This window comes from Cricetulus griseus, chromosome 7 (genome assembly GCF_003668045.3).
Source record: "Cricetulus griseus strain 17A/GY chromosome 7, alternate assembly CriGri-PICRH-1.0, whole genome shotgun sequence".
NCBI lineage: Eukaryota > Metazoa > Chordata > Mammalia > Rodentia > Cricetidae > Cricetulus > Cricetulus griseus.
The window spans coordinates 33,204,500-33,228,953 of record NC_048600.1 but is presented as its reverse complement, the minus strand read 5'-3'; the positions used below and the strand labels follow the sequence as shown (position 1 = coordinate 33,228,953).

Below are 24,454 nucleotides of genomic sequence, written 5' to 3'. Positions count from 1 at the left end.
GACCTTGTCTTAGTCACTAGAGGTTAGGTGCCTGCCTCGTGACAAGGAACCAATCAGAAGTTAGCTGGTAGTGCTATGCTTTACGACCCTGGGTGTACTTTACGGACAAGCACACAGTAATGACACACAGAGCATAGCAACCACCCTGGGAGGGCATATGGGCCATAACAACCAGTTGACCAATCAACACAGGGCAAGCCCTCCAAGCCTGGAGGCACACCAATCATGAGCCTGTGCGTACCCCTAGACACTCCCCTTACGCTGCCCTATAAGATCTGTGCGCAGCGGCTTCAAGCCGTCTTTGCTAGCCATCCGCCATGGCGGGTGGGTGAAAGACCTGAGCTAACATGGGGTTAGCTCGTTAAATTACAATAAAGTCTCATGCAATTTGCATCAAGCTTTCGCCTCCATTCTGTGATTGGGGTGGCCGAGGTCCTGGGCTAAGATTCTGGAAGCCTCAGCTTTCCGAGGGTCTTACACTTTCTGAACATGAACAGAGGAGGAGGAGGGAATGGGGTACCTGGAGCAGAGAGAGAGAATGGGAGGAGAGGGGGGAGGGGAAACTGTGGTAGGGATGTAAAATAAGTAAATTTAACTAATATAAAACACACAAGGATAATTTTAAATAAATCTAACTGTGCTATCACCACTGTGCTTTATCACTGACTACAGAGGTGATGCTAGATCCTAGCTAGATTAAATCAGACTTTCATCTAAAAAAACAACTCAGTGAGCTGTCAAATATATGACACCCTATATCACACACGAGAGGAGAAAGACCAGGTATAAAAAGATGTTAAGGACTGAGGACATGGCCTCGTGACAGAGTGCTTCCCGGGCATGCAGGAATCCCTGGGCTAAGTCCCAGCATCACGAGAGAGAGACTTGCACCAGGTAAAGGATGCACCAGGCAAAGCATTCAACAGATGAAGCATGCAACAGGAGAAATACTGACAGGTGAAGCATTCAACAGGCAACAGCTGAACAGGAAGACAACACCACAGCTCTTTGCCCTTTGGTCTCTAAGGGTTTCTTCTATTCCCTGTCCTCACAAGAAAGGCTTCAATTCAAATTCTGCTGTAAAAATTCTGTCCTACGTTGCCTAGATCTCTTCTTAAAATTTGTTTAAAGATGACATAACATGGCTCTGCCAACTGTGAACCCAATGAAACAGAATGAAGAAAAGAATCCAGCATGGCACCCAGACAGAAAGGACCCGTTTCATTTCTACATGGTCTATGAACATTCCAGGAAGCATGGTATGAGCCAGTGTCCTTAAGCAACCAGGGCAACCAAAAGAAAAGACATGAAAAATGACAAAGATTATGATCATTCAATGGAACAAAAAGACTGGTCATAACTTATGTTTACTTTGGTTGGTATTTTAAGACAAAGACTCACCCTGTAACTACAGTTAGCCTCTAATTCACAGCAATTCTACTCACTCAGCCGGAACTGACTTTCATAAAGCTCTGGCTTGCACAGTTTCCATGAATTTTACTACAAAGTGGATGGTGTAGACTAGAAGAGTATTTTCTTACCAAGGGACCCGCAGCATGCTGAAGCCCCTTGTTGTGTAGAAAATCACATTTCCGTAGGTGGGCAGTAACAGGAGAGAGGTCACAGAGGGCAGCATTACAGAGAACAGTCTAAAGAGAGTTCCCATTCATCTGTATACCATGGAGAGGTGGAATATGCACACATAGAAGTGAAAAGGAACATTACACACAAAAGGAAACTGGGCTAGCTTCTCCATGTACAATATGCCTGGAGGATCTGCACCTAAAATGTGCACAATGGTTTTCTGCAGTTACATAGCACCTTTAAATTATAAGAAACAGAATCCTGGAGAGTAAAAAACAAAAACAAAAAACAATTACATGATTATTGAGTTTATAGGTTAACCACATAGAAAGGAATTACTTTAAGTGACTTTAAACCACATGTTCTTTTTTTCCAATGCTGGAGACCCAAACCCAGGACCTCACATGTATTAGGCAAACATTCTACCACTGAACTCCAAACCTCAGTCTCCAAATCATAGTATGGGTGAATGGTCAAGTAATTGTAAAACTTTTAAAAAATATAGTAGTAATGTATTGAGAGTCATTATGAAACTGTTTTGTATGTAGTAAGTAAGATAGAGTCAAGAAATACCTTAATATGATTAGGAAGCAAAACATTCAGCACAAGAAAAAAACAAAACAAAACAAAACAAAGTTAAAGTAGAAGAAATTATGAAGTTCCAGAGTCTAAAGGAAATAGGAAAGATCAGTGTATGTTTATGCTGAAAAGAAAAGAAAAAAGAAGCCGGGAGTAGGTGGCACACGTCTTTAATCTCAGCACTCAGGAGGCAGAGGCAGGTGGATCTCTGTGAGTTCGAGGCCAGCCTGGTCTGCAGAGTGAGTGCCAGGATAGGCTCCAAAAGCTACACAGAGAAACCCTGAAAGAAAGAAAAGAAAAAAGATCCCTTGACTAAGTCATTCGAAAGGGCTATGAAAACACCCAGCACGCACAATATCGTCAGGCCCCTGAGCTCCAGGGTTATCATTTCTTACTAACAGGGACAGCACAGTTTAGAGAAACAACTAACTCCAAATGGACAGCAAAAAGTGTGCAGGAAGAACCTGACTCTCTTGTGAAGACAGAAATCCTAAAGCTGCCAGGAACTACTGTGGGGCTGGAGAGATGGTTCAGCAGTTAAAAGCAGGTGCTGTTTACAGAGGACCTGAGTAGCACCCACATTGGTTCACAACAACCTGTAACTCTAGCTTCAGGAGAACTTGAGTCTTCTTCTGGTCTCCAGGGGCATTTGCCTTCATGTGCACACACCCAGAGACATACACAAGTACACACAGCTAAAAATAAAATAGGTCCAGAGGGGATAGAATTCAGTGGTTCTCAACCTGCGGGTCATTTGACTCCCAAATATGGGTTGAGAGCCCTTTGGGGTCCAATGACCTTTTCACAGGGGTTGCCTAAGACCATAAGAAAACACGAATATTTACAGTATTATTTATAACAGTAGCAAAATTACAGCTAAAACAGTCGAAATGAAATACTTTCATGGCTGAGGGTTACCATAGCATGAGGAATTATGTTAAGGGTCATACATAGCATTGGGAAGGCTGAGAACCACTGGGCAAGATGGATTGTTTGGTAGTTAAGAGAACTTTCTGGGGTTCAGTTCCCAGGACTCACATAGTGGCTGATCAGCAACTCCAGTTTCAGAGGATCCTATGCTATATTTGGTCCTCCATGGATACCAGGCACTCATGTGCTACACTGACATACATGCCAGTAAAATATTCATTCACATAAAGTTAACACATTTTAAAAAGTAAAATAAAGCAAGTCTGCCAGGTGTCTGAGGAAGCAGTGGTGCCATGGCAGAACCTGTTAGCTCTGGAGAACCTCCCAGAGATGAGCTGCCCCAGATGACAGGAAGAGAAGGCTCTGAATCTCCCAGAGAGTTAGGACATAGAGGCTACAATGAACTGGCTTTGGGGCACAAAAGCCAGCCAATGTGGATGAATTTCTAGAGATTCTCCATGACACATCTTAAGACAGGAACTCACTTCCTCAGAGCTGGTGACTCTGAAGCATGTATAGGGTGCTGCTAGAAAAAGAAAACCCGTGACTGAAGAGGAAGGACAAGAGCAGACTGAGAATGCTGCTGGCCAAGAAGCAACAGGAATAGAAGGAAAGGGAGACAAGGGCAAGAGCTGTCGGCTACACAGGGGAGTCACAGGAGAATAAGATGCACAGAGCACAGGAGGGAAATGGGTAAAGAATTAGTTAAGGGACAAAGGGCTTGAGAAGAGAGTGAAGGGGACAAAGCAGAAACAGCCAGGAAGTGTGGTGGTGTAGATCTGGCCATCCCCGCCAGCAACAAAGATGGGCCATGCAGTTGGAGCCATTCACCTGTGGCACACAGTCAGGCTGCCCAATGAGACTGCACTGGCTCAGCTACTCTGGGCCTCAAGCAACTGGCAGCAGTGAGATTCTATGGGGAAGCCGCTGTGGAAGAAGCGCTAAGGAGACCAGGGCCATGCAGTTGCTCAGTGGCTTCCCCAAACAGCTTCTCAGAGGCAGACATGGAGAGGCCTCTGCAAGAGTTGCAGTTTGTGTTTTCTACAGTCCTCACTGTGGCTGAGAATATCCCAGCTGAGGGGACTTCACCCACAATCCCTTTATGATGTCTTTGTCTTTAAAAAGCACTGACATCTTGCTCCTAATAAACAGAGGTCCTGAAAATAAAAAATATATATATAAAATAAAATAAATCTTTAAAAAAGATTAAAGAACTATTGGAGTTGCATCAGAAAGACTCTGACTCTGACAAAACATGCACATGAACAAAACCATCAGAACAAATAAGGAAACTTAAGGAGGCTGTACCATATAAGGTCAGTCTACAACCATAAATTTCTATACAGAAGCAGAAAACAACATAAAAATAAAAATTTAGAAAACATTTCCAGAAACAATAGTATTAAGTCAGGTGGTGGTAGCACACACCTTTAATCCTAGCACTCGGGAAGCAGAGGCAGGTGAATCTCTGTGAGTTCCAGGACAGCCAGGGCTACACAGAGAAATCCTGTCCTGGGGGAAAAAAAAAAAAAAAATGTGCAGGTTCATTTGTTTTTCACAATGGCGGTGTAGTCAAGCCATTGAGTCATCAAGAGTTTAGTGGTTTTTATGTTTTGTCTTGGGGGTCCTATTTTAATTGTTATTTATGTATACGTGTTAAAGATGTCTGCTTGTCTGTATGCGCATTCAATGCCCATGGAGGACAGAAGATGGCATTAGAGCCACTGAACTGGAGTTAGAGGTGTTTGTGAGCTGCCATGTGGGTGCTGGGAACTGAAATTGGGTCCTCTGCACAGACAGCAATGCTCTGAACCTCTCTCCAGACTCCCCACTTTATTTTGTATTTTTAAACAAATATTATTAAAATAACAACCAGTCATCCATATGGGAAATGCTAAACCTTAACCTCCATACATTAGTCAGCTTCTCAATGTGACAAAATCCCTAAAACAGACAATTAAAGAAAAGTCACAGCATCAGGACTTCCAGGGGCTGGCAGACTGGGCCATCCCTGAACTCACAGTACAGCACAAACAGCAGGAGCATTTGAGGCTGCTCATCTCATAGTGGCCCGGAAACAGAAGGAAGGGACATTGTCCCAGAATCTCCTTGAAAGGTACTTCCCCAGTGACTTACACCCTCTAACCAGGCTCCATTCCTAAAGCATTAACCTTCACCCTACAGCATCATCAGGTAAGAGTAACCCTTCAAAACACGAGCTCTGGGAAGCCATTTAAGAATCTAACCATTTCATGACATAATCAAAATTAATTTGAAATGGAGCATGACCCAAGTAGAAAAGCAAAACAACAAACCTCCCAAAGAAATCATGAACAAAATCATGACTGCCTTAAGGTAAACAAACATTTTTTGAGGAAAAAAAAATCTATCTACTAACTATAAAAGAAAAAAAGAAGCCATAAGCAGATCATCACAGAATCAGTCACTTCTGTTGTAATAAAATACCAGGGCCAAGACAACTGACAGGAAAAAGCGTTTGCTTCTTTATGGACTCAGAGGGATCAGAGTCCACTGCCATTTTAAGAGTAAGGTTCAGGAGCTGACCAGCAATACAGTGAGAGGCCAGGATTAGAGCTGCTCCTGGTGGCATCCAGCCTCTTCCTTTCCCCAAGTACCAAGTACCTTCTGCCTCCCTCTAGAAGCCAAGTAGATACTCACACTGCTGGGTGTTCACACATGGGGAAGTGTGGCAGCAGGCAGGCAGGCAGGCATGGTGGCTAAAGAAGCAAGCTGAGAACTTACATCTTAAACCCCAAGCCAGACCCCAAACATGAAGCAGACAGCAAACTGGGAATGGTTCAAGTCTTTGATACCTCAAAGCCTCCTGTAGTGTCATACTTCCTCCAGCAAGGTCACACCTCCTAAACTTCCCCAGACAGCACTACCAACTGAGTACCAAGCACTCAGCAGAGCCCACGAGGAGCACTGTCATTCAAACTACCAGAATCACCCAAAGTAAAATATACCTGCTCACGAAGAGATACCCTTAAATAGCCAGGTGGTGGTTTAATCCTAGCACCACTTTTAATCCCAGCACTCAGGAGGCAGAGGCAGACAGATCTCTGAGTTCAAGGCCAGCCTGGTCTACAGAGTGAGTTCCAGGACAGTCAGGGCTACACAGAGAAATTCTGTCTTGGGGGGGGGGTCACTAAAAAGTGAATAAGCAAACCAATCCTCAAATATAAGCATTCAGCACACATTTCTGATCCAGAATACTTCAAAACAACACAAACAGCCAACACAGTTTTCAAGAGGGACATGACACTTAATAAGCCTCTAAAAGAGCATACCTGGATGGCCAATAATTACATTAAAAAGGTAGCCAAGGGCTGGAGGTGCAGCTAAACACAGAGCTGACTAGATTCCTAGCACTGCAAAAACAAAACCTAGGCCACTACATTAGTCCTGAGAGAGATGCAAACTAGAAACCTGATAGGATGCAGGCTTGTACACCCTCGAATAGTCAAGGCTGAGACTGATAGCATTACGTGTTGGCAAGTATGGGAAGCACTGGAAGTCACATTACTGGTGGGCTGTAAAATGGTACTGTAGAGACCGTTTTTGTTTTACAAAGCTTCAAGCTTAACAAACACATAAATGTCATACACCTCCATTCCACATTCCTACTCTACTTATTTACTCAAGAGGAATGTGTCTATACAGCCTCTCAAATGTAAGAGGCTAGAATACTCATAAGCCAGTGCAAAAAAACTAGCACCAAAGAAGTCTGTGAATTTGAGGGCAACCAAGAGAAAGGGAAGGAGGGAGGGGGGAGGGAGGGAGGGAAGGCAAGACACAACTAATAAAAGTTAAGCAGTAATCAGTTGCTTAACAACATTATATAAAAAGGCATTTTCCTCCTAAGTCACCAAGAAGGCATCAAGAGGGAAGGCACTGCTGGGACAGCTCAAGCCCCGGCCCAGTCAGGTGCTCACCTGTTGGTATGGGAACAGGGGCTTGACACTTTGGGTTGCTTTCTGTCCACCTCCTTCCAGCTGTCTTCGGTCCACTTCCTCTTGACCTGCTTGTTGTCTTCCTGCTTCTTCCCCACATACTCAGCATAGGTCTGGATCCGATAACTTTCAGCATATTTACTGGTATTAACAGCTACAAGGAAGAGAAAGAAATCCTTAGAAAAGATGGAGAGAGCATTTAGGAAAGGTGGTCTATGGTGACTAAGAAGTCCAGGCTGCTGGATCTCTTCCCTCTGTCTGATGAAGCAGTTGAAAACAGAGAGAGTGCCCACCCTGGACGGAGAAGGGTTTTATCATAGTAGAGGTTGGGGGTGAGGGGATTTTCAGGGTTCAAGACCCTGACTGGCCGACATTTGTCTAAGGGTCTCCTCACGTTCCTCAGCCTCCCCCAGTGTGAGGGGCTTTGCAAACAGGAAAGACATAAACAAAACACTGACTTTTCAGGTGTTTACAGCCAGTAAGACAGCTTGAAAACTTCATTTTCAGAATAAGACGTGTAAACAAGCAACCATTAGGCGATAACCGCAAACTCTCACTATTATAAATGAAGTGGTAACAAAGGCTGCATGCACACTGATATGACCACTATGTCAAAACAACTCTGCTACACTTCTGTGCTCCATGTTTCAGAGATACTTTGTTTAAGCTCCACAGTACATCCATGAGGGAGGAATTGTCTTTAACGATGAGAAACAATGGACTGGGAAGACAGCTCATTCAGTAAAGTGATTGCTTTACAAGTATGAATTTGAATTTAAAAGATCTGAGTTTGAATCCCCAGATCTGACACTACCATAAATAAACAAACAAATAAATAAATAAAGCCAGGGGCTGTGGCATGTGCTGGCAATCCCAGTAATGGGAAGCTAAGAGACTGAGATAGGCAGACAGGCCCCAGACCTTAAAGGCCAGCTAGACTAGCCTACATGGCAAAATTCCAGGCCAGTGAGGAACCTTACCCCAAACAAAGGTGGGAGGCCCTCCCGAGGACCAGGATAATCCTGAGATTATCTTCTGACCCACACACACACACACACACACACACACACACACACACACACACACACGACCCAGAGTAACTTGGTACACACCCACCACTTGGCTACACTACAGCCATGGCAAGGCTCAGTGAAGACCAACCAGAAAGGCTGCCTGAAGTTTCAGTTTACCCTGGGGGCAACACCTGACTTCAGGAGAGACCACAGCTGGGACCTGGGTACCAAACATTCCAAAGGAAATTTCTAACATTCTAACCATTATAGGATCACCTAATGTCCCTTAGACTAAGCACACACCCATCCCCTTTCATAAAACACCCCTAGAAAAATATCAGCCAATCAGGGTTGAACCCTGAAAACTCTTTCACCCCCAACTTCTACTATGATGAAAACCCTACTAGGCCCAAGCTAGGCACTCTTTCTGCTCTCAATCGCTGCTCAAGCTTGAATAAAAGATCTTTGCTTTTATATATGGGTCTCCTTATTGGTTTTGGGGGGACTCTTCAATCTGGGCATAACACATACACAATGAGAAACAAAGTCACTGAGGGCAAGGGTTTGCCTACAGATTCCTCTACCAAGACTCAACACCAGGTTACCCAAATGCCAGGGCCCTTTGTGCTGCTCCGTACCTAAATTCTGGGAACTCTACAATCCTTGGCATTTGGGACCCCACTCCCTTTTTGTTTCTGTCTTTTTAAGATGGGGTTTCTCTGTATAGTCCTGGTTGTCCTTGAACTCACTCTGTAGACCAGTCTGGCCTCCTCTGCCTCCCAAGTGCTAGGACTAAAGGTGTGCACTTCTTGGGTGAACCATTTCTCAGGGATCCCTCAAGTTACCGCACTCACCCTGCATTCCCTACATTGAACATCTGGCTATACCCTGCAGGTACAAATGGGAAAAAGTTATTTTTTGTTTGTTTGTTTCTGGGTTTGCACTGCTGAGCACAGAACCCAGGGCCTGGAGCACACACAACAAGTGCTCTTCCACAGAGCTCTGCTCTGGTTACTGGCGTTCCAAACCCATGTGTGCCGGTGCATGGGACAGGTAGCAGTAAGACAGTAAGGATGATGGAAGGCCTGTCCTAGGTGGACGGCTCCATCACAATGGGTGTTGGCTCATGCAGTTTGGGCATGTGCTCTCCTTGCCTACTATCAGCATTATCTCTAATACTTGCTAAGAACTGGCCATGCTGCCGGGACAGTCTTGGTACCTAAGTAGCTGCACCAGCACCATGATGGTCACCTGTATCTGTCAGTGTTCGAGTTCATAGCAGATTCATGAATGGATGCAAGAAGGCAGGTGAGAGAGAGGAACTTATAGTCTCGGGGTACCACAGGATTGGACATTGAACCAGGCTTGGTGGCACAGACTTTTAATCCCCATGTTCAGGAGGTCAAGAAAGAGGGATGACAGCCTAAGGCCAGCCTATGCTACACAGTGAGTTCCAAGATAATTGGGCTTATAGAACAAGATCCAGTCTGGAAAAAGAAGAAAAGAGACTCTGGTGTACAAGGAAACTTAACCCCAAGAAAAGGAAAATGAAGTGCAAGAGGCAGATGCTACACATAGTCAAGAGTTGATTTTTTTTTTTAATCTTAAAATGGACCAGATTTGACTAAACTCCTCAGCACAATTATTTGTTTTATGTCACACCTGAAATATTTAGACATCCAAATATTAAAGTAAGAAAGAAGGATGGAGAGGTGCCTCTGTCAGTGTGGTGGTATGAAAGAAAATGACCTCCAAAGGGAGTGGCATTATTAGGAGGTATGGCCTTGATGGGGGACATTTGTCACTATGGGCGTTGGCTTTGAGGTCTCTTTTGCTCAAGCTTCCTTCAGTATGACAGTCAGTCAACTTCCTGCTGCCTTCCAGTCAAGATGTAGCCAGCATCACATCTGCCTGCACACAGCCATGCTCCCCACCATGATGATAATGGACTGAACCTATGAAACTGTAAGCCACCACCTTAATTAAATATTTTCTTTGTAAGAGTTGCTGTGGTCATGGTGTCTCTTCACAGCAATAAAAACCCTAAGACAGTCAGTAAAGTGCCTGCCATATAAGCACAAGGACCTAAAGCCCATGGGTGGTAGTATGTTCCGTAACTGTAGCACTAGGTGTGGGTATGGAGACAAGCAGATCCCTGAGACTCATTGGCCAGTCAACTTAGCCAGACCAATGAGTTCCAAGTTCACAAGGGGATGCTGTCTCAAAAGCAAAAACATGGAGGAAACATCCTTGTTGATGTCCAACTGCCACATACTTGAGTACCCATGTGCACATGTGGACACACACTAACAAATACTCCATCCACACCCTATGGACACCACTCACAAAGAAAGATTTAATATATTAAAAAAAAAAAAGGAAAAAATCCCAACTTCTTTAAGATATATAGAAATTTTACTAAGAGGTTTATGGTACTTTTCTATAGTGAAAGAGGAAAAACACCTCAATGTATTAGGAAATTTCCATATTATGCAATATCTTCCAAAGGAGTAGCAGGGATTGTTAGTAAACACAACCACAATCTCCAAGTCATAGCATCGTATGTGTAGAGAGCTGTGGTGGAAGTCACCAATGGTGTGATGCACCGGCACTGTCCCTTGAAATTTCCTTTGGTTGGAAGGTCTACTCCACAGCACCCGAAATAACCCCTCTGAGTGGAATGTGCACTTCTGAGGAGAAGTGCTTACTCAGATCAGTATTCCCCACAGCAGCCGAGGCCACAATGGGGCCACAGGGCAGAGAGGTGACATGTCCAGTGGTACCCGCACTGCCCCTAGTCACTGCCCCAGCCTCCAACAGTTCCCTGACAAAGAACACATCTGAGCACACTGGAATCCATCCCTTGAAAGGGAAAACAAGTAACAGTCCTTTCACTACAGGCCTCACATGGCAATGATTTACCCACATGCCTTTAAGTCCCAGCAGTTTTGCAGCTCTGGGCCTTTTATCTAGAAGCCAAGATCAGGCTCAGAGCCACACTTCTGATGGATGAATCAGCACAATGAATTGGCTGTCAACCCAGCCCATCAGCATCCAGTTTTCGTCTCAGAAGCAGCATGCGGCAGGCTGCCTGCAGACACTAGCCTTCTCAGATTAGCCAGGGAAATGATCCAAGGCCCTCTTTTGCTCCCACCATTTTGTCAAAGCTGATGTGAGACCAAACACATTGGGAGTCTACTCTGTTTCCCTGTAGGCAAGTGAGGTGATTCTCACATAATAATCTCACGTCTGGTGCCCAGTCCGTTGTCTCTTCACTTAGCACACATCACAACATTTAATCTCCACAACTCCCAGAGGAACAGATGTTCCAGAAGCAACAGAGCTAGTCTGAAACCAATACATAGGAAATATGTAGACAGATATTTAAAAGTGACATTCTGTCTACTGTGTATTTACAGACATTTAGTTTACTTAAGTTGACAACCATCTTATAAAATCCTGTATTAGGTGTTTTAATGAATTACTTAAAACGTAGAATTTTCCTTTCTACTCATTTTAATTAACCTTTGTAGTTGGTGTATGGGTAGTTTTATTGTCCACTTGACACAAGCTAACGTCATCTGAGAGGAGGGAACCTCAGTTGAGAAAATGCCTCCATAAGTAGATAGGCCTGTAAAGTATTTTCTTGATTAGTGACTAATGGGGAGGGCTCAGCTCATTGTGGGTTAGGGCCATTGCTGGGCTGGTGGTCCTGGGTTCTATAAGAAAACAGGTTGAGCAAGTCAAGGGGACCCAGCCAGTAAGCAATACTCCTCCATGGCTTTTGTATCAGCTCCTGCCCTGCATGAGTTCCTGAGCTGCCCCCTTCAGTGATGGACTACAATATGGAAGCATAGGCCAAATAAACCCTTTCATCCCCAACTTGCTCTTTGGTCATGGTGTTTCATTGCAGCATTAGAAACCCTAACTAATGCAGTGGGCATACAAAACATCAAGATTCCGAGTGCCAGGATAGGCTCCAAAGCTACACAGAGAAACCCTGTCTTGAAAAACCAAACAACAACAACAACAACAAAACCAAAACAAAACATCAAGATGCTTTCACTTACTACTAGATGTTCTTATTTAAGAACTCTGGGGCTACGGAGGCAGCTCAGTAGGTAAAAGGCCCAACACACAAGCATGGGGGTTTGAGTTTGAATCTCCAGAATCCAAGTAAAGCCTGCTAGAGTGATGAGACCATGACTCAAACAACAAAGGTGGTATGCACCTGCACTTAGTGGCCTCAAACACACATACATACATACATACATACATACACACACACACACACACACCACCACCACCACCACCACCACCACCACCACCACCACCACCACCACCACCACCTCTAACACTAGCACTACAGGGACAGAGGCATTCAAGTCAGCCTGATCTACACAGTGAGTTTCAGGTCAACCAGGATTGCACAAAAAACAAACAATAAAAACAGGAAAAAAAAAAAAAACTTTACTGTCAACCAAAATCTCTCTATATTGCTGACAAGTATATTGTATTTATAGAGATTTCTTCTGAAATTGATCTACAGATTAACTGCAACTCCAGGGTGGGGAACGCTATTTTAATTAAACATTGCAGGAATTAAAAATTAAAATAGCCCCCCCTACACACACACCAAAACCAAACCAAGCAACAAAATAATAAACCTCTGCCAGGCTGGTAGTACACACATGTCACACTCAGGGGGATGAGGCAAGAATGGAATGAGTTTGAGGTCTGAGGGGGACTTGCCTTACCTGCTGGAAAGCCTATTCTAAAACTTTTATTTAAAGTAATTAAACTAAGTGTAGGTAGGAGATTTGGTTTATGCCTATAACCTAATACTTGGGGAGTCTGAGAAAAGACAATAACCACAAGTTCAAAGACAGTCTAGGCTACAGCATGAGACCCTGTCTCAAAACAAAAACAACTACAAATATTCAGTATGGTGGCGAGGCAGATTTAACAAATAGACCAAGAGTATAGAAGTAAGCCCAAAATGGAATTATGGATTTGTAAGACATTGATTTTTGATAGAACAGTTTAGAAAAATGAAGAGTTGAGAAACTTCTTTATCAGTAAGAAAAATGAAATCAGATTCCTAGTCTTATGAGGCCAAAAAATCCACTCCAGATAGAGAACTTAAATGACAAAAGCAAACTTTGAAAACTTGAAAAGAAACCCTAAGTGCAATTCCTTCTGAGCTGCAGTGAGGAGGGATTTATGAGTATGCAAAAGCCCTAAAAGAGGAGCTGAGGATGGTAATCGTGTTAATATTAAAACTGCCTCCAGAAGACACCATAAAGAGAGTGAACTGTGAACTGGGAGAAGACATCAGAAGTACATCTGGCTGACAGAAGATATAGAAAAATGCCTACAATCAGTATGAAACACAAGAAACTAGACACAAGACACATAAAGCACTAGCCTCCCTGACACAAAAGCAGTACAGGAGACCAAGGACACACAGCTCAGGCAAAGGTGAATGAGGAGCACAATGTGATACGATTTCACAAAGAGCAGAGCAATGAGGTCTGCAGGTTCCACGCCTCAGAAAACAATTGAGTGTCCTACCTTACAGCTGATGACCCCACACTGTACAGAGGACCCAGGAGCCCCACTCCTAGGACACATTAGATCAACATATGAGTATTAAGAGACAAACAAACATGTGAGTCTCTCTCTCTCATTCCTGCTCCCACATGTGTGCTCCCCTCCTTAGTCTGTCTCTATCTGCAAAAGTAGCAAGGAAACTATTCAAATCAAGTGTGCAGGTCAGAAAACACACGGTGAGGAGTGACAGCAGGCTACATGAGTGAGAGTACTCAAGGGTCAAATGCTCTCCTTACCACAGCCCAAACCAGGAACAAGGAGAGGGAATGTAATCCAAGCCCCATCACCAGAGTGGATCAGCTGCAGGACGGTCACATGACAAGAGAAAACACACGGACAAAGAACCAGATCCATCTTAGTAATGTACTATGTGATGCAAAGGCCAGCTCCAAGCCTATGACTTCTGTTTTATCAAGCCCAAAAGCAAACATTTACAAGAGAGGCATGGTGATACAAGCCTCTAATCCATCTGGTGGTGGCAGGACGATCAGGAGTTCAAGGTCAGGCTCAGATACATACCAAGTTCAAAACCAGGCTACATGAGGACCCTGTATCAGACAGACAGAGGGAAGAGAGAAACAAAACAAGCATGAAAATGACCAACATGAACTTTAGATACAGGTTGCCACAGCAGGAAATCAGGAGTTGGGGGAAAGGCAGGCATGGCTCCTTAGCAACACTTCCTTTGTTTGATGGAAAGGTGGTTTCACAGATGTCCATTTCATCTTATAGACACAGAATGAATAGCCCATTTACTGTTCACCTTAGCCATGTCCAGTTCATGTTACTTACATCAGAAGGTGTCTTTAAGACCAGTCAAAGAACTCTCATTTCAATGTCCTTGGTGTAAGCCCCCTGCCCAGCTCCTGGGTGTCAGTGTGGGACCACTTCCTTGGGGAGCTCACAAATTGTGCAGTCTGCTTCTTAGATGCTGCAGTTGGTGCACAGTGGTTGGTGGAGGATAGGTACATTAGCCCACCGTGAGTTATGCACACAAACCTGTGTTATTTTAACAGCTAAATTAAGCCAAATTCTCAAGGGCTGGGGTCACACAGTGGTCAATAGAAAGAACTGTTTACTGGATACTGACCTAAGCTCTTAAGACCATGTAGGTACCATTCCTACTCTACAAAGAAACTGACTCACAAGTACCCACCCACGGTGCTAAAGATTACCAATATTTAGGGTAAATTCCAAACCGAAGTCCAGAGAGAGAGAGAGAGAGAGAGAGAGAGAGAGAGAGAGAGAGAGAGAGAGAGAGAGTTGTGAACCCCCTGCCTATAAGTTGAGGAGGATATCAAGTATTCCTCTGCCTTACTCCCCTAAAACAAGGGTCTCTAACTAAACCTGGATTTCTCCACGCAGGCTGTAAACCAGCAAATTCCCTTGTCTTTGTCCTCCCACAGTGCTAGGGTTACAGGCACACCCAGCCATATTTGACTTTTTACATGGATCCTGAGGATTTGAACTCAAGTCTTTGTAATTGTGCAGCAAGTGCTTTTATCCACTGAGCCATCTCCTAGCCCTTGAAGCCTATGTTCTTTTTCAAGATCTCACATATGCTATAAGATTCCAGATGATGTTCCTAGCAAGTGACACCCATAGTCTGTCCATGAGTTCTGTATAGACATCCTGAGAAGTGTCTTTGAACACCCTGATGTGCTGGTCACTTCCCAGAGGGACAAATGCCCTTTGCCAATGAGTATCTCTTATTCCCTCATGGCAGCTACATGCTGGGCCTTCCACGTCACCGCTGCCATCGTGCTTTGTTCCTCACATGTGGATGGATGATGCCCAACATTGTGTCTGGCTACATACTTAGATATGAACATGTTAGACATAAAAGTTGCCTCATGTTTCATACAACTTTGATTGGGTTTGAGCTGACAGCAGAATGATGCCAGATCCCACTCAACAGAGAGAAAATGGAAGACTTCCCTGTGGACGCGGCAGGAGGGCTGACCTTAAACCCCTTAAAGACAAGTTAAGAAGACAACAATGCAAAACCATCTGAGCCTAATGGTTATGGCAAGCCCTTTCCTGGTAGTCCTGGATGCTATTTCTATGCATCAGAGGTAGCTCTAAGTGCAGCAGGAAACCTAGGGAAACACAGATGTTTCCAAGGCACCCTTACAGTCCAGAAAATGGAAACCTCTGTCTAACTTCTTCGGCCCCTCACCCAGCCCCCATAGTCTTCTCTCTGTAAAAACTGTAGAGCTTCATTTTGCCCTAGGGTTCTAGTACCTCCTCTCTGTGCTCCACTGTTAGCTGGTCTGTCTCCCAAAAAGGGTCAGGTGCTCTCTGAAAGGAGCTGGCCTTCTTTGAGCACATATCATCTTCCCTAAACTTTTGTAGGAATTCATTTTGGTTACAAAGGAAAACTAGCAAGGAGCACAGCTCTAATTGCCTGCTAGCAGACACATTTATAAACACAGCCTTGGCTGAACAAGAGAATCTGGCCTTGGCTCCACTGCAGCTTCCTGTGGGCGGTATACCTGGGCCTTATAACCCTGTTGGGGGTGTGGACCACAGACACCACAGCCAACATGGCCTCAATAAGGCCCAACTCACCTGCCTCAGTTACATGGTTTGACTCAAAACTTGTAATTCCTTCCATAGCTCTGTCTTTCACATCATGAGTGTGTTGCCAACTAAGGATCTTTTAGTAAAGTACTGAGGCTAAAAAAAAGATGAAAACTAAAGCATCCACCTTTAATACCATCACTTGAGAGCCCTACACAGAACTAAACAACAAAACAGGAAGTGATGAAGACAGGCTGTGAGGAAACTCCATTTGTCCCCCTGCACTCTCCTCTTCCTCAGGGCCTCTGCAGAGTATCTGGCGTAGGAGGCACCCAGCAAAGGGAACGAATGTGGGGCAGGAGCTTTGAAAGCAGGGAAGCAGCTAATAGTGTTCACACACAACAGCCACATACCCACCCCACTGGCTTCAAGGACAGCCAGTGAGGAGGCAGAGCAGGGTAAAGGTGTGACCCTGATTCTGCCACCTACAACGGGTATGCCACTGACCAAAGAAGCAAAGGAAACACTGTTCACTGGCTGGACAGGGGCTAGGATGGAAATAATGATAACATCTAATTTCTTCAAACCTGTCCATGGTCAAAAAGGAAAGCCAGAGGTGTTGAGGTCACACAGGATGGGATTCTAATCCTACTCCATTTTCATTTGTCTGAGGTAAACTGTCTTTATTCACAAAATGGGCATCTCTACCTACCTTTCAGTAGATGGCTTGGAACAAAACAGGCACCTAAGTAATGACATCACTGCTCTTAAACCTAAGCACACAGTTCAGATGGGAACTCTACTAGAGCTGCTATAAGAGCCTCCACAGCCATACAGATTCCTTAAGACACATTCACCATGCCATCCTGTGACAGACGTCAGGGTGCCTGGGTACCCTGACCATGCATTAGTTCCTGGAAATCTCCCCACCACTCAACATTTGACTGTAATCTAGCAGTACAGGTAAATGAAAAACTAAAATGTACTTCCTATCTTTCAAAATATACTGAGACTGACAGAGTGGACTGATTTTCATACACTATCTGCTTTGGAAAGGTTCATCTCACTTATCTAGTTATCAAACACTGCTCCTGAGAACTGTGCCCAGCACTGGAGAGAGGGAGAAGGACAGAGCTATCTCTTGCCATAAGAAGCCCCACAATCTAGAGGAGGCATGAAGAGAAGGGAAAGATTGGGACAAGCACTAGGTAGCAAGCTTATCATCGGGTGAGAAATGACTGTGTGTGAGTCCATCTGTCTGTGTTCACATGTTCATGTGCATGCATGTACATATATCTACAGATATACATGTAGGCCAGTGCATATGGAGGCCAGAGGTCGACACTGGAGGGGGGTGCTCTTCTTCAGTTGTGTTACCCCTTATTTTTTGAGACAGGGTCTCTTACTAAACTGGGAACTCACCAACTTAGCTAGGCTGGTGATCCAATGAGATCTAGGATTCTGCCTGCCTCTGCCTCCCGAGTGCTGGGGTTAGAGATACACCCTGCGTTTACATGGGTGAAAGGGATCTCAGCATACATCCTAATGCTTGTGTAGCAGGCTCTTTTCTGACTGAACCATCTCCCCACTCCAGAAGGGACAGGAAAAAAGGACCAACAGTAAACACCAAAGGTCCCTGGAGTTGCAGGAGCCGTAAGGGAACACTACATTGATTTGCCTCGTACTTTTCACTCTTTCTTCTTCCCTTTTTAAATGGCATGGTTAGTTTCAAGTGGAAGTTAACAAAAGAAGTAAAGAAAGCTACCAACATCAAGAACTTACAATATGTCAAGAACTGTAAAACTTACTTCACAAACAATTTAATTTGTTCACTTTTTCATTTATCCACTCATTCAGAGCTAGTCTAATTCCACAGCCCAGGCTGCCCTGGAACTCCCAGTGATCTTACTGAGCCTCAGACTCAGGTAATAGGAGCACAGAAGGGAGGCTTTTGCACAAGAGAGATTGGGTTGCTCCTAAGGGAAGAAGAGAGTATTCCTAAGTCTGAAGGTCAAAGGGCTGATAACTTGTTAGGACCCTGTTCTGGGTGGTTTTGTGTGTCAACTTGACTCTAGCCAGATTCATCAGTGAAAGGAACCTCAGCTGAGGAAATGCCTCCTTGAGATCCAGCTGTAAGGCATTTTCTCAATTAGTGATCAATGGGGGAGGGCCCAGCCCATGGTGAATGGTGATGCTGAAGTGTAAGTCAAGTAAACCCTTTCTTCCCCAATTTGCCTTTCAGTCATGGTGTTTTGTGGCAGCAATAGAAACAAACCATAACTAAGACAGAGCCTGACAGAGATTTTGACTTTCAGTTCAGAGGCAGTTCAGAGGAGTGTTGTGTATTACCCTATAATATGTTATTATGTTATCCTTCATAGATGTCTCTCATCTCTGACTCCACATCTAGGAAAGCTGTCTTAACTAGAGGGAGCCTCACACAGGTTATGCAACTTGCCAAATATCACTGCTTCTGCCAGACTGTGGCAAAGGGTCAACCTGTCATTGACTTGGAAACATATACTAGTGTCACCAGACAATTCCTCCTTCAGCACAAGAAGCCTAATGGATGCTTTCTATTTTTCATCTTTCCCTTCTTTCTTTTTTAATGCAGCTATCAACCAGCACAGATTTCCTGACCTATTCACAGGCCCTGACCCAAAGACTGAAATATCCCAGACCCACTGATACCCATGACTCAAAGCTGACTTGTTATCAACAATGCTTTGAGTTCTAAAAGAACCTTTAGGATGAGACCTACTGGAGTAATGAACTAGCACAACTCCATCTTAAGATTAGAAGCCATCTAATTATGAGGTCAAAATAAGTTCATTCCTGTTTTCTGTAAAACTTGGATCTGACCATGTCTTCATCTATTTTCTGGAATCTGACATGTACCACACCGTGTACCCTGACCTCTATCCTGAGGATAAGATATTCTGCCAAATAACTTTGAAATATTCAGCCAAGTGCCTATGTAACCAAAGCTCCCTGGAAATGCCCCAACTTTTGAAAGGCCCCCCATTTTGCAGGGATTTTTGGACTATATAAACCCCACTGTCTCCTACGTTCAATGCTATTTTCTCAAACACCACTTTAGGGAGATAGTCCTGACTTTAACAGAAAATAAAGCTTTCTTAATTTGATCAAAGAATTTGGGTAATGGTCTTTACTCTCTCAATCATTGGGATTAACAATTGGAGGCCCCATTGATATCAAGACCCTAACCCAAATTCTAAAGCTGGACCTTCACATTTCTAAGAGCTAATGTTAAAATAAAAATGTTAATCAATGGAATTTTGATCAGCATATCAGTCACAAGCTTAAAATGTTAAATTTCCTTTGACTGTTTGACTGTCTTCTAAGTACAGACTTAAAGGTATTTCTCATTATGCTAAAAACACCCCTGTCCAATCTACACATCCAGCCCTCTGGGCAGAGAAAAAGAGTATGCAGACTTTTAAACCCAAAGCCATAGCTTTCTTGCTATGACTCAAAGGCATAAGTCTACACTCTACACCAGCTACTTTACAGAAGCCTATTAGCTTTTTCTACAATGTGGACTTCAATACAGATTACAAACAATGGTAATGCTAACATATCTAAAGCTTTTATCTTTTTGTAAACTTAAAGATTCATTTGAGCTTCAAGGAAACACAGCTTGAAACCACCTGACACTCGTCAGATGAACTCCAGGCAAGTACTCTTATCACCTCAACAACCTAAGCTTCCCTGCCTATTACCTATTCCTAAGGGGAAAGCTCCAAATAAAAGTTTCCTTTATATTCCTAAATTTTAACTTCTGTCCCTCGTCTGTCCCTGTCTCTGCAGATTTCCACTAGGCTGACGGACACCATCCAGGGGTCAGCTGCAGACTACAAACTGTTCAAAATGGCTACAAACCTGGGACTTCCTGAAAGCTGATGTGAAGCAGTCCAGAAAATATGACTGCTGCCTGTGTCTTCAGCTGTGTGAGCAAACAAGATGCTTCTGATGAACTCCCCACTGCCTGGATCCCCTTCTGGTCTTTAATGAACATTCCAGCCTTTCTATACCCTAACAACAACGTCTTAATTTCAGCTGAGAAGCAGTTACAGAACTGCTTCCTCTGCTGATCCTCTACAAAAGGCTGGAATATTAGATCCAAAAGAAACACCCCAGCACAGTTAACAAAAGGACTGCATATAATGCCCACTGGCATACTGTCAAAAAGATACTTGTTAGAATCAAACAGAACCAGATCTATCAACAGGTAGATTTATTAGCTGAAATAGTTCAACAGTATGATAGGACAAGTCACATGCTTTACCCAGAACAAAGAGGACAGATTTAAAAAATGTATTGCCTTAGAGCCTTCCCAGCTTCCCCAAAAGTACTTCCTGCCCTCATCTCCATATTCTGGCCTACAACTCTGGCCCACTGCTCTACTGGAGGCCACACCAGTATCTAGAACCCCATGTAAGACCCCAGCCTCAAAAGTCCAATGCTTCCTCAGAGCATGCCCAGCTTCCCAAATAGCATTCGGATGTGATTAGGGCACCAACCCAGCCACAAAACCTTCAACCTACAATCTGTCCTGCCTGAAAGATGCATGGGGTAAAGGTGGCACAATGTTTTGGGAGTGGCCAAACAAAGACTGTTCCAGCTTGAGACCCATGGCACAAGACAGAGTCCACCCCTGACACTGCCTGGATTCCCAGGAACCAGAGGCTGGTTAGCTAAGAGACCTAGCATAGAACTAAACACAACCAGGGGCAAAGGGAAAACCCATGATTCCTAATGATATTCTGCTATATTCATAGACAGAAGCCTAGCATAATCATTATCTATCAACTGATAGAAATAGATGCAGAAATGCACACACAAACAGAGCTTGTGGGAGTAGGTGTGGCTTTGTTGGAGGAGGTGTGTCACTGTGAGGTCTCAGAAGCTCCAGCCTGGCCAGTGTGTCACAGTAACTTCATGCTGCCTGCTGATCCAGATGTAGAACTCTCAGCTGCCTCTCAAGCATCTTGTCTACCCACATGCTGCCACATGCTACACACCATGACTACAAAGGACTAAACGTCTGAATTGTAAGCCAGCCCCAAGTAAATGTTTTCCTTTCTTAGCGTTGCTGAGGTCGTGGCATTTTATCACAGCAATAAAACCCTATCTAAGACACTGGATAATGGTCTTTACTCTCATTTAATGGGATCAACAGGAGTCTGCATGGAAATGGAACTCCAAGCTGTCAAGGTTAAGGAGGAGCCTTCCCCTTGGACTGGTTCTTGGGCTGAGCTCAGGCGTAGAGTACCTAGGTAGCATGGATAAGGCATGGGTTCAATCCCCATTACCTCAGGGGAAAAAATAGTTAGGCCTTGAATTAACATAGTGTTTTAAAGATTACAAAGGGACTAGAACTATAAAGACTACTCATTTACATAACATATACACAAACAGCTACGTAAAGCACAATGCTCACATTTGTAGTCCTTTATACAACTTTCAGCTTCTGTTCCTGATGCCAGGTGCAGACAAACACCAAATATAAAAATGTACCACATGCACAGAGATAAAACTTTGGCACTTGTGAAATTGCTTACAGTCATGGGCCTGCTACAATATTAACAATGTTCTGACAAAGCATATGGACTTATCAGTTCTCATTACTGTGAATACAAAACAACCTGGGTAAGCAGTCACCTGTGAAGATTCCAAGGTTTCAGTAGTTGAAAGCTGGAAGGTTGTTCATAAACTCATTGAATGTCTCTGCTGACGTTGAGTTGTGCCTTTCATTTGATAAAAGAATGTATTCACATCTCATGACTCAGCTTAGTTAACAAAGAGACCTAAAAAGCCAGGTGGTGACAGAGCATGCACACACCTTTAATCCCAACACTTGGGAGACAGAGGCAAGTGGATCTCTGAGTTTGAGGCCAGCCTGGTATACAGAGGGAGTTCTAGGACAGCCAGAATACAAAGAGAAACTGTTAAAACCAAAAATCACAACACAGAGTTGGGGGAAGAATAGAGGAGAAAGAGCAGGATGAAAGATAGCATATTAGAGGGAGCCACTATAGGTCCGAGAAGAGATCTGGAACTAGGGAGATCTCCAAAGACCTACAAGGATGACACGATCTGACAATCCAGGCAATGGTGGAGAGGATAACCTAAAAGCCCTTCCCCTAAAATGAGATTGATGACTACTCTTTATGCCATCCTAGAGCCCTCATCCAGTGGCTGATGGAAGCAGAGACAGACATCCACAGAAATACACTGAGCTGAAATCTGGAATTTAGTTGAAGAGAGGGAGGAATGAAGTTCGAAGGGGAATGTACCAGGTTGGAGAAAACCACAGAAACAGTTGGCCTGAACAAAGGAGAGCACATCGACCCCAGATGCTATCTGGGAGGCCTGTACCAGACTGATCCAGACCCCTGAACATGGATGTCAATAAGGAGGCCTCTGTACTCCAGGAAGCCTCTGGTAGTGGATTAGTATTTTTCCCTGGTGTAAGAAGGGACTTTGAGAGGCCATCCCACGTGAAGGAATACATTCTGGCCCTGGACACATGGGGAAGGGCCCAGGCCCAGCACAGGAAGATTTGATGGACTTTGCAGAGCCCCTGTGGAGGGCCCTACCCTGCATGGGGAAGTGGTGGGTGGATGGGGTTGGGGGTATGTTGGGGGTGGGGGAGGAGGGATGGGGTGAGGGGAGGGAGAGGGAGAAGGGACTTACATGTGAAACAAGCTGGTTCCCTAACTTGAACTAATAAAAAAAAATTTAAAAAAAAACCCAAAAATCAAAACAAACAATAACAAAAAAAGGCTGGGCGTTGGTGGCGCATGCCTTTAATCCCAGCACTCTGTGAGTTCGAGGCCAGCCTGGTCTCCAGAGCGAGTGCTAGGATAGGCTCCAAAGCTATACAGAGAAACCCTGTCTCGAAAAACAAAAACAAAAACAACATAAAAAAAAGACCAGTTTCTCGGTGAAGCCCAGTATGCTGATTTATAAAGACAGTTTGGATTTGAGGATCACACCTTGGCCCTATATTCCTATACTGTCTACCAGCATTGAATGCTTGGGACAAGGTTGAAGAATCAGAAAAGAGAACTGAGTCATTTACTAAAATTATACAAGGCCCAAGAGAAACTAGCACTGATTTTTTTTTTTACAAGGATTGACTTCAGCTATAAATATAATAATATCAGATCCAGAAGTCAGACAAACATTACTTGAATCTTTGGCTTATGTAAATGCTAATTCAGAATGCAAAAGGGTAATTAGGCGCTAAAGGCAAGACCGGCACCAATAGATGAATAGACTAGAAATACAGCTGATACTAGATCTCACCCTTATGATGATGATGCTTTGACAGAAGTGATTTCTAAAAATTAAAAAAAAATAAATAAAGATGTCAGATGCAAATTTGATAATCACAGTCATTTGAAAAGGGATTGTGGGCAAGGTGCTCCTAGAAACAATGCTTTTTCTAGAGATAATCCAAAGAGAAGGGCTCAGGCTTCTGGAGTATATACTGCAGGTGTGGAGAAGGCAGGCATTGGACTAATGAATGCAGATGAACAAGGGATAGACAAGGTAATCCTTTGACATCAGGAAACACTCAATCATTCCCTGTCAGCATGGGAGAAACTCCTCTACAGAGCAATGAAAGCACTTAATGCTTGTTGTTAAAAAACATAACTGCTATGGATGACAAAACAGCTTCAATAGATAAAACAAATTTTCAGGAAGAGACCATAAAACAAGTATTTTTCCAATTTCTATAAATGGTCAAAAACCAAAGCTAAAAATTATGAATAATCAGCATTGTAATTGAAGGTTTGGTTGACAATAGGTAAATACATAACAATAATTTCACCCAAGTTTTGGCATCCAGATTGGCCTCTTCAGGTGGTAAATTTTCAGTTTCTAGGGATTGGAACTTTATCTCAGGTAAAGCAAAGTACAAGATGGGCCGAGTGTATAAGGCCAGGAGGACAGAGAGAAAAATTAAAGCCATATATTGCTAACATAGCATAGTATTTATGGGGACATGATTTGTTACACCAATGAAAAACACAGATTAACATTCCTCCAACCAATCTCAGAAACAATCCATAAAATAAAGAACAGTTAGCTACCTTTAAGGTTATAGATAAGTAGGACACAACAGCTGCTGAATTTTCAAAGGTACCAACAGCCCTACCTTTAAAATGGTGAACTGACAAACCTGTCTGGGTGGAAAATGGCAGC

General features: G+C 43.8%; 1 protein-coding gene across 4 annotated transcripts in view; it reads right to left on the bottom strand.

Annotated features, from left to right (window-relative positions):
• The window catches only part of Parn (poly(A)-specific ribonuclease), a 155,708-nt gene that overhangs the window by 33,845 nt on the left and 97,409 nt on the right, over positions 1-24,454 (bottom strand). For all 4 annotated transcript variants that reach the window (XM_027424757.2, XM_027424759.2, XM_027424758.2 and 1 more), the window contains exon 22: positions 7,050-7,221. In XM_027424757.2, coding sequence (XP_027280558.1) covers positions 7,050-7,221 — 172 coding nt within the window. The remainder of the gene's footprint in view (positions 1-7,049; positions 7,222-24,454) is intronic.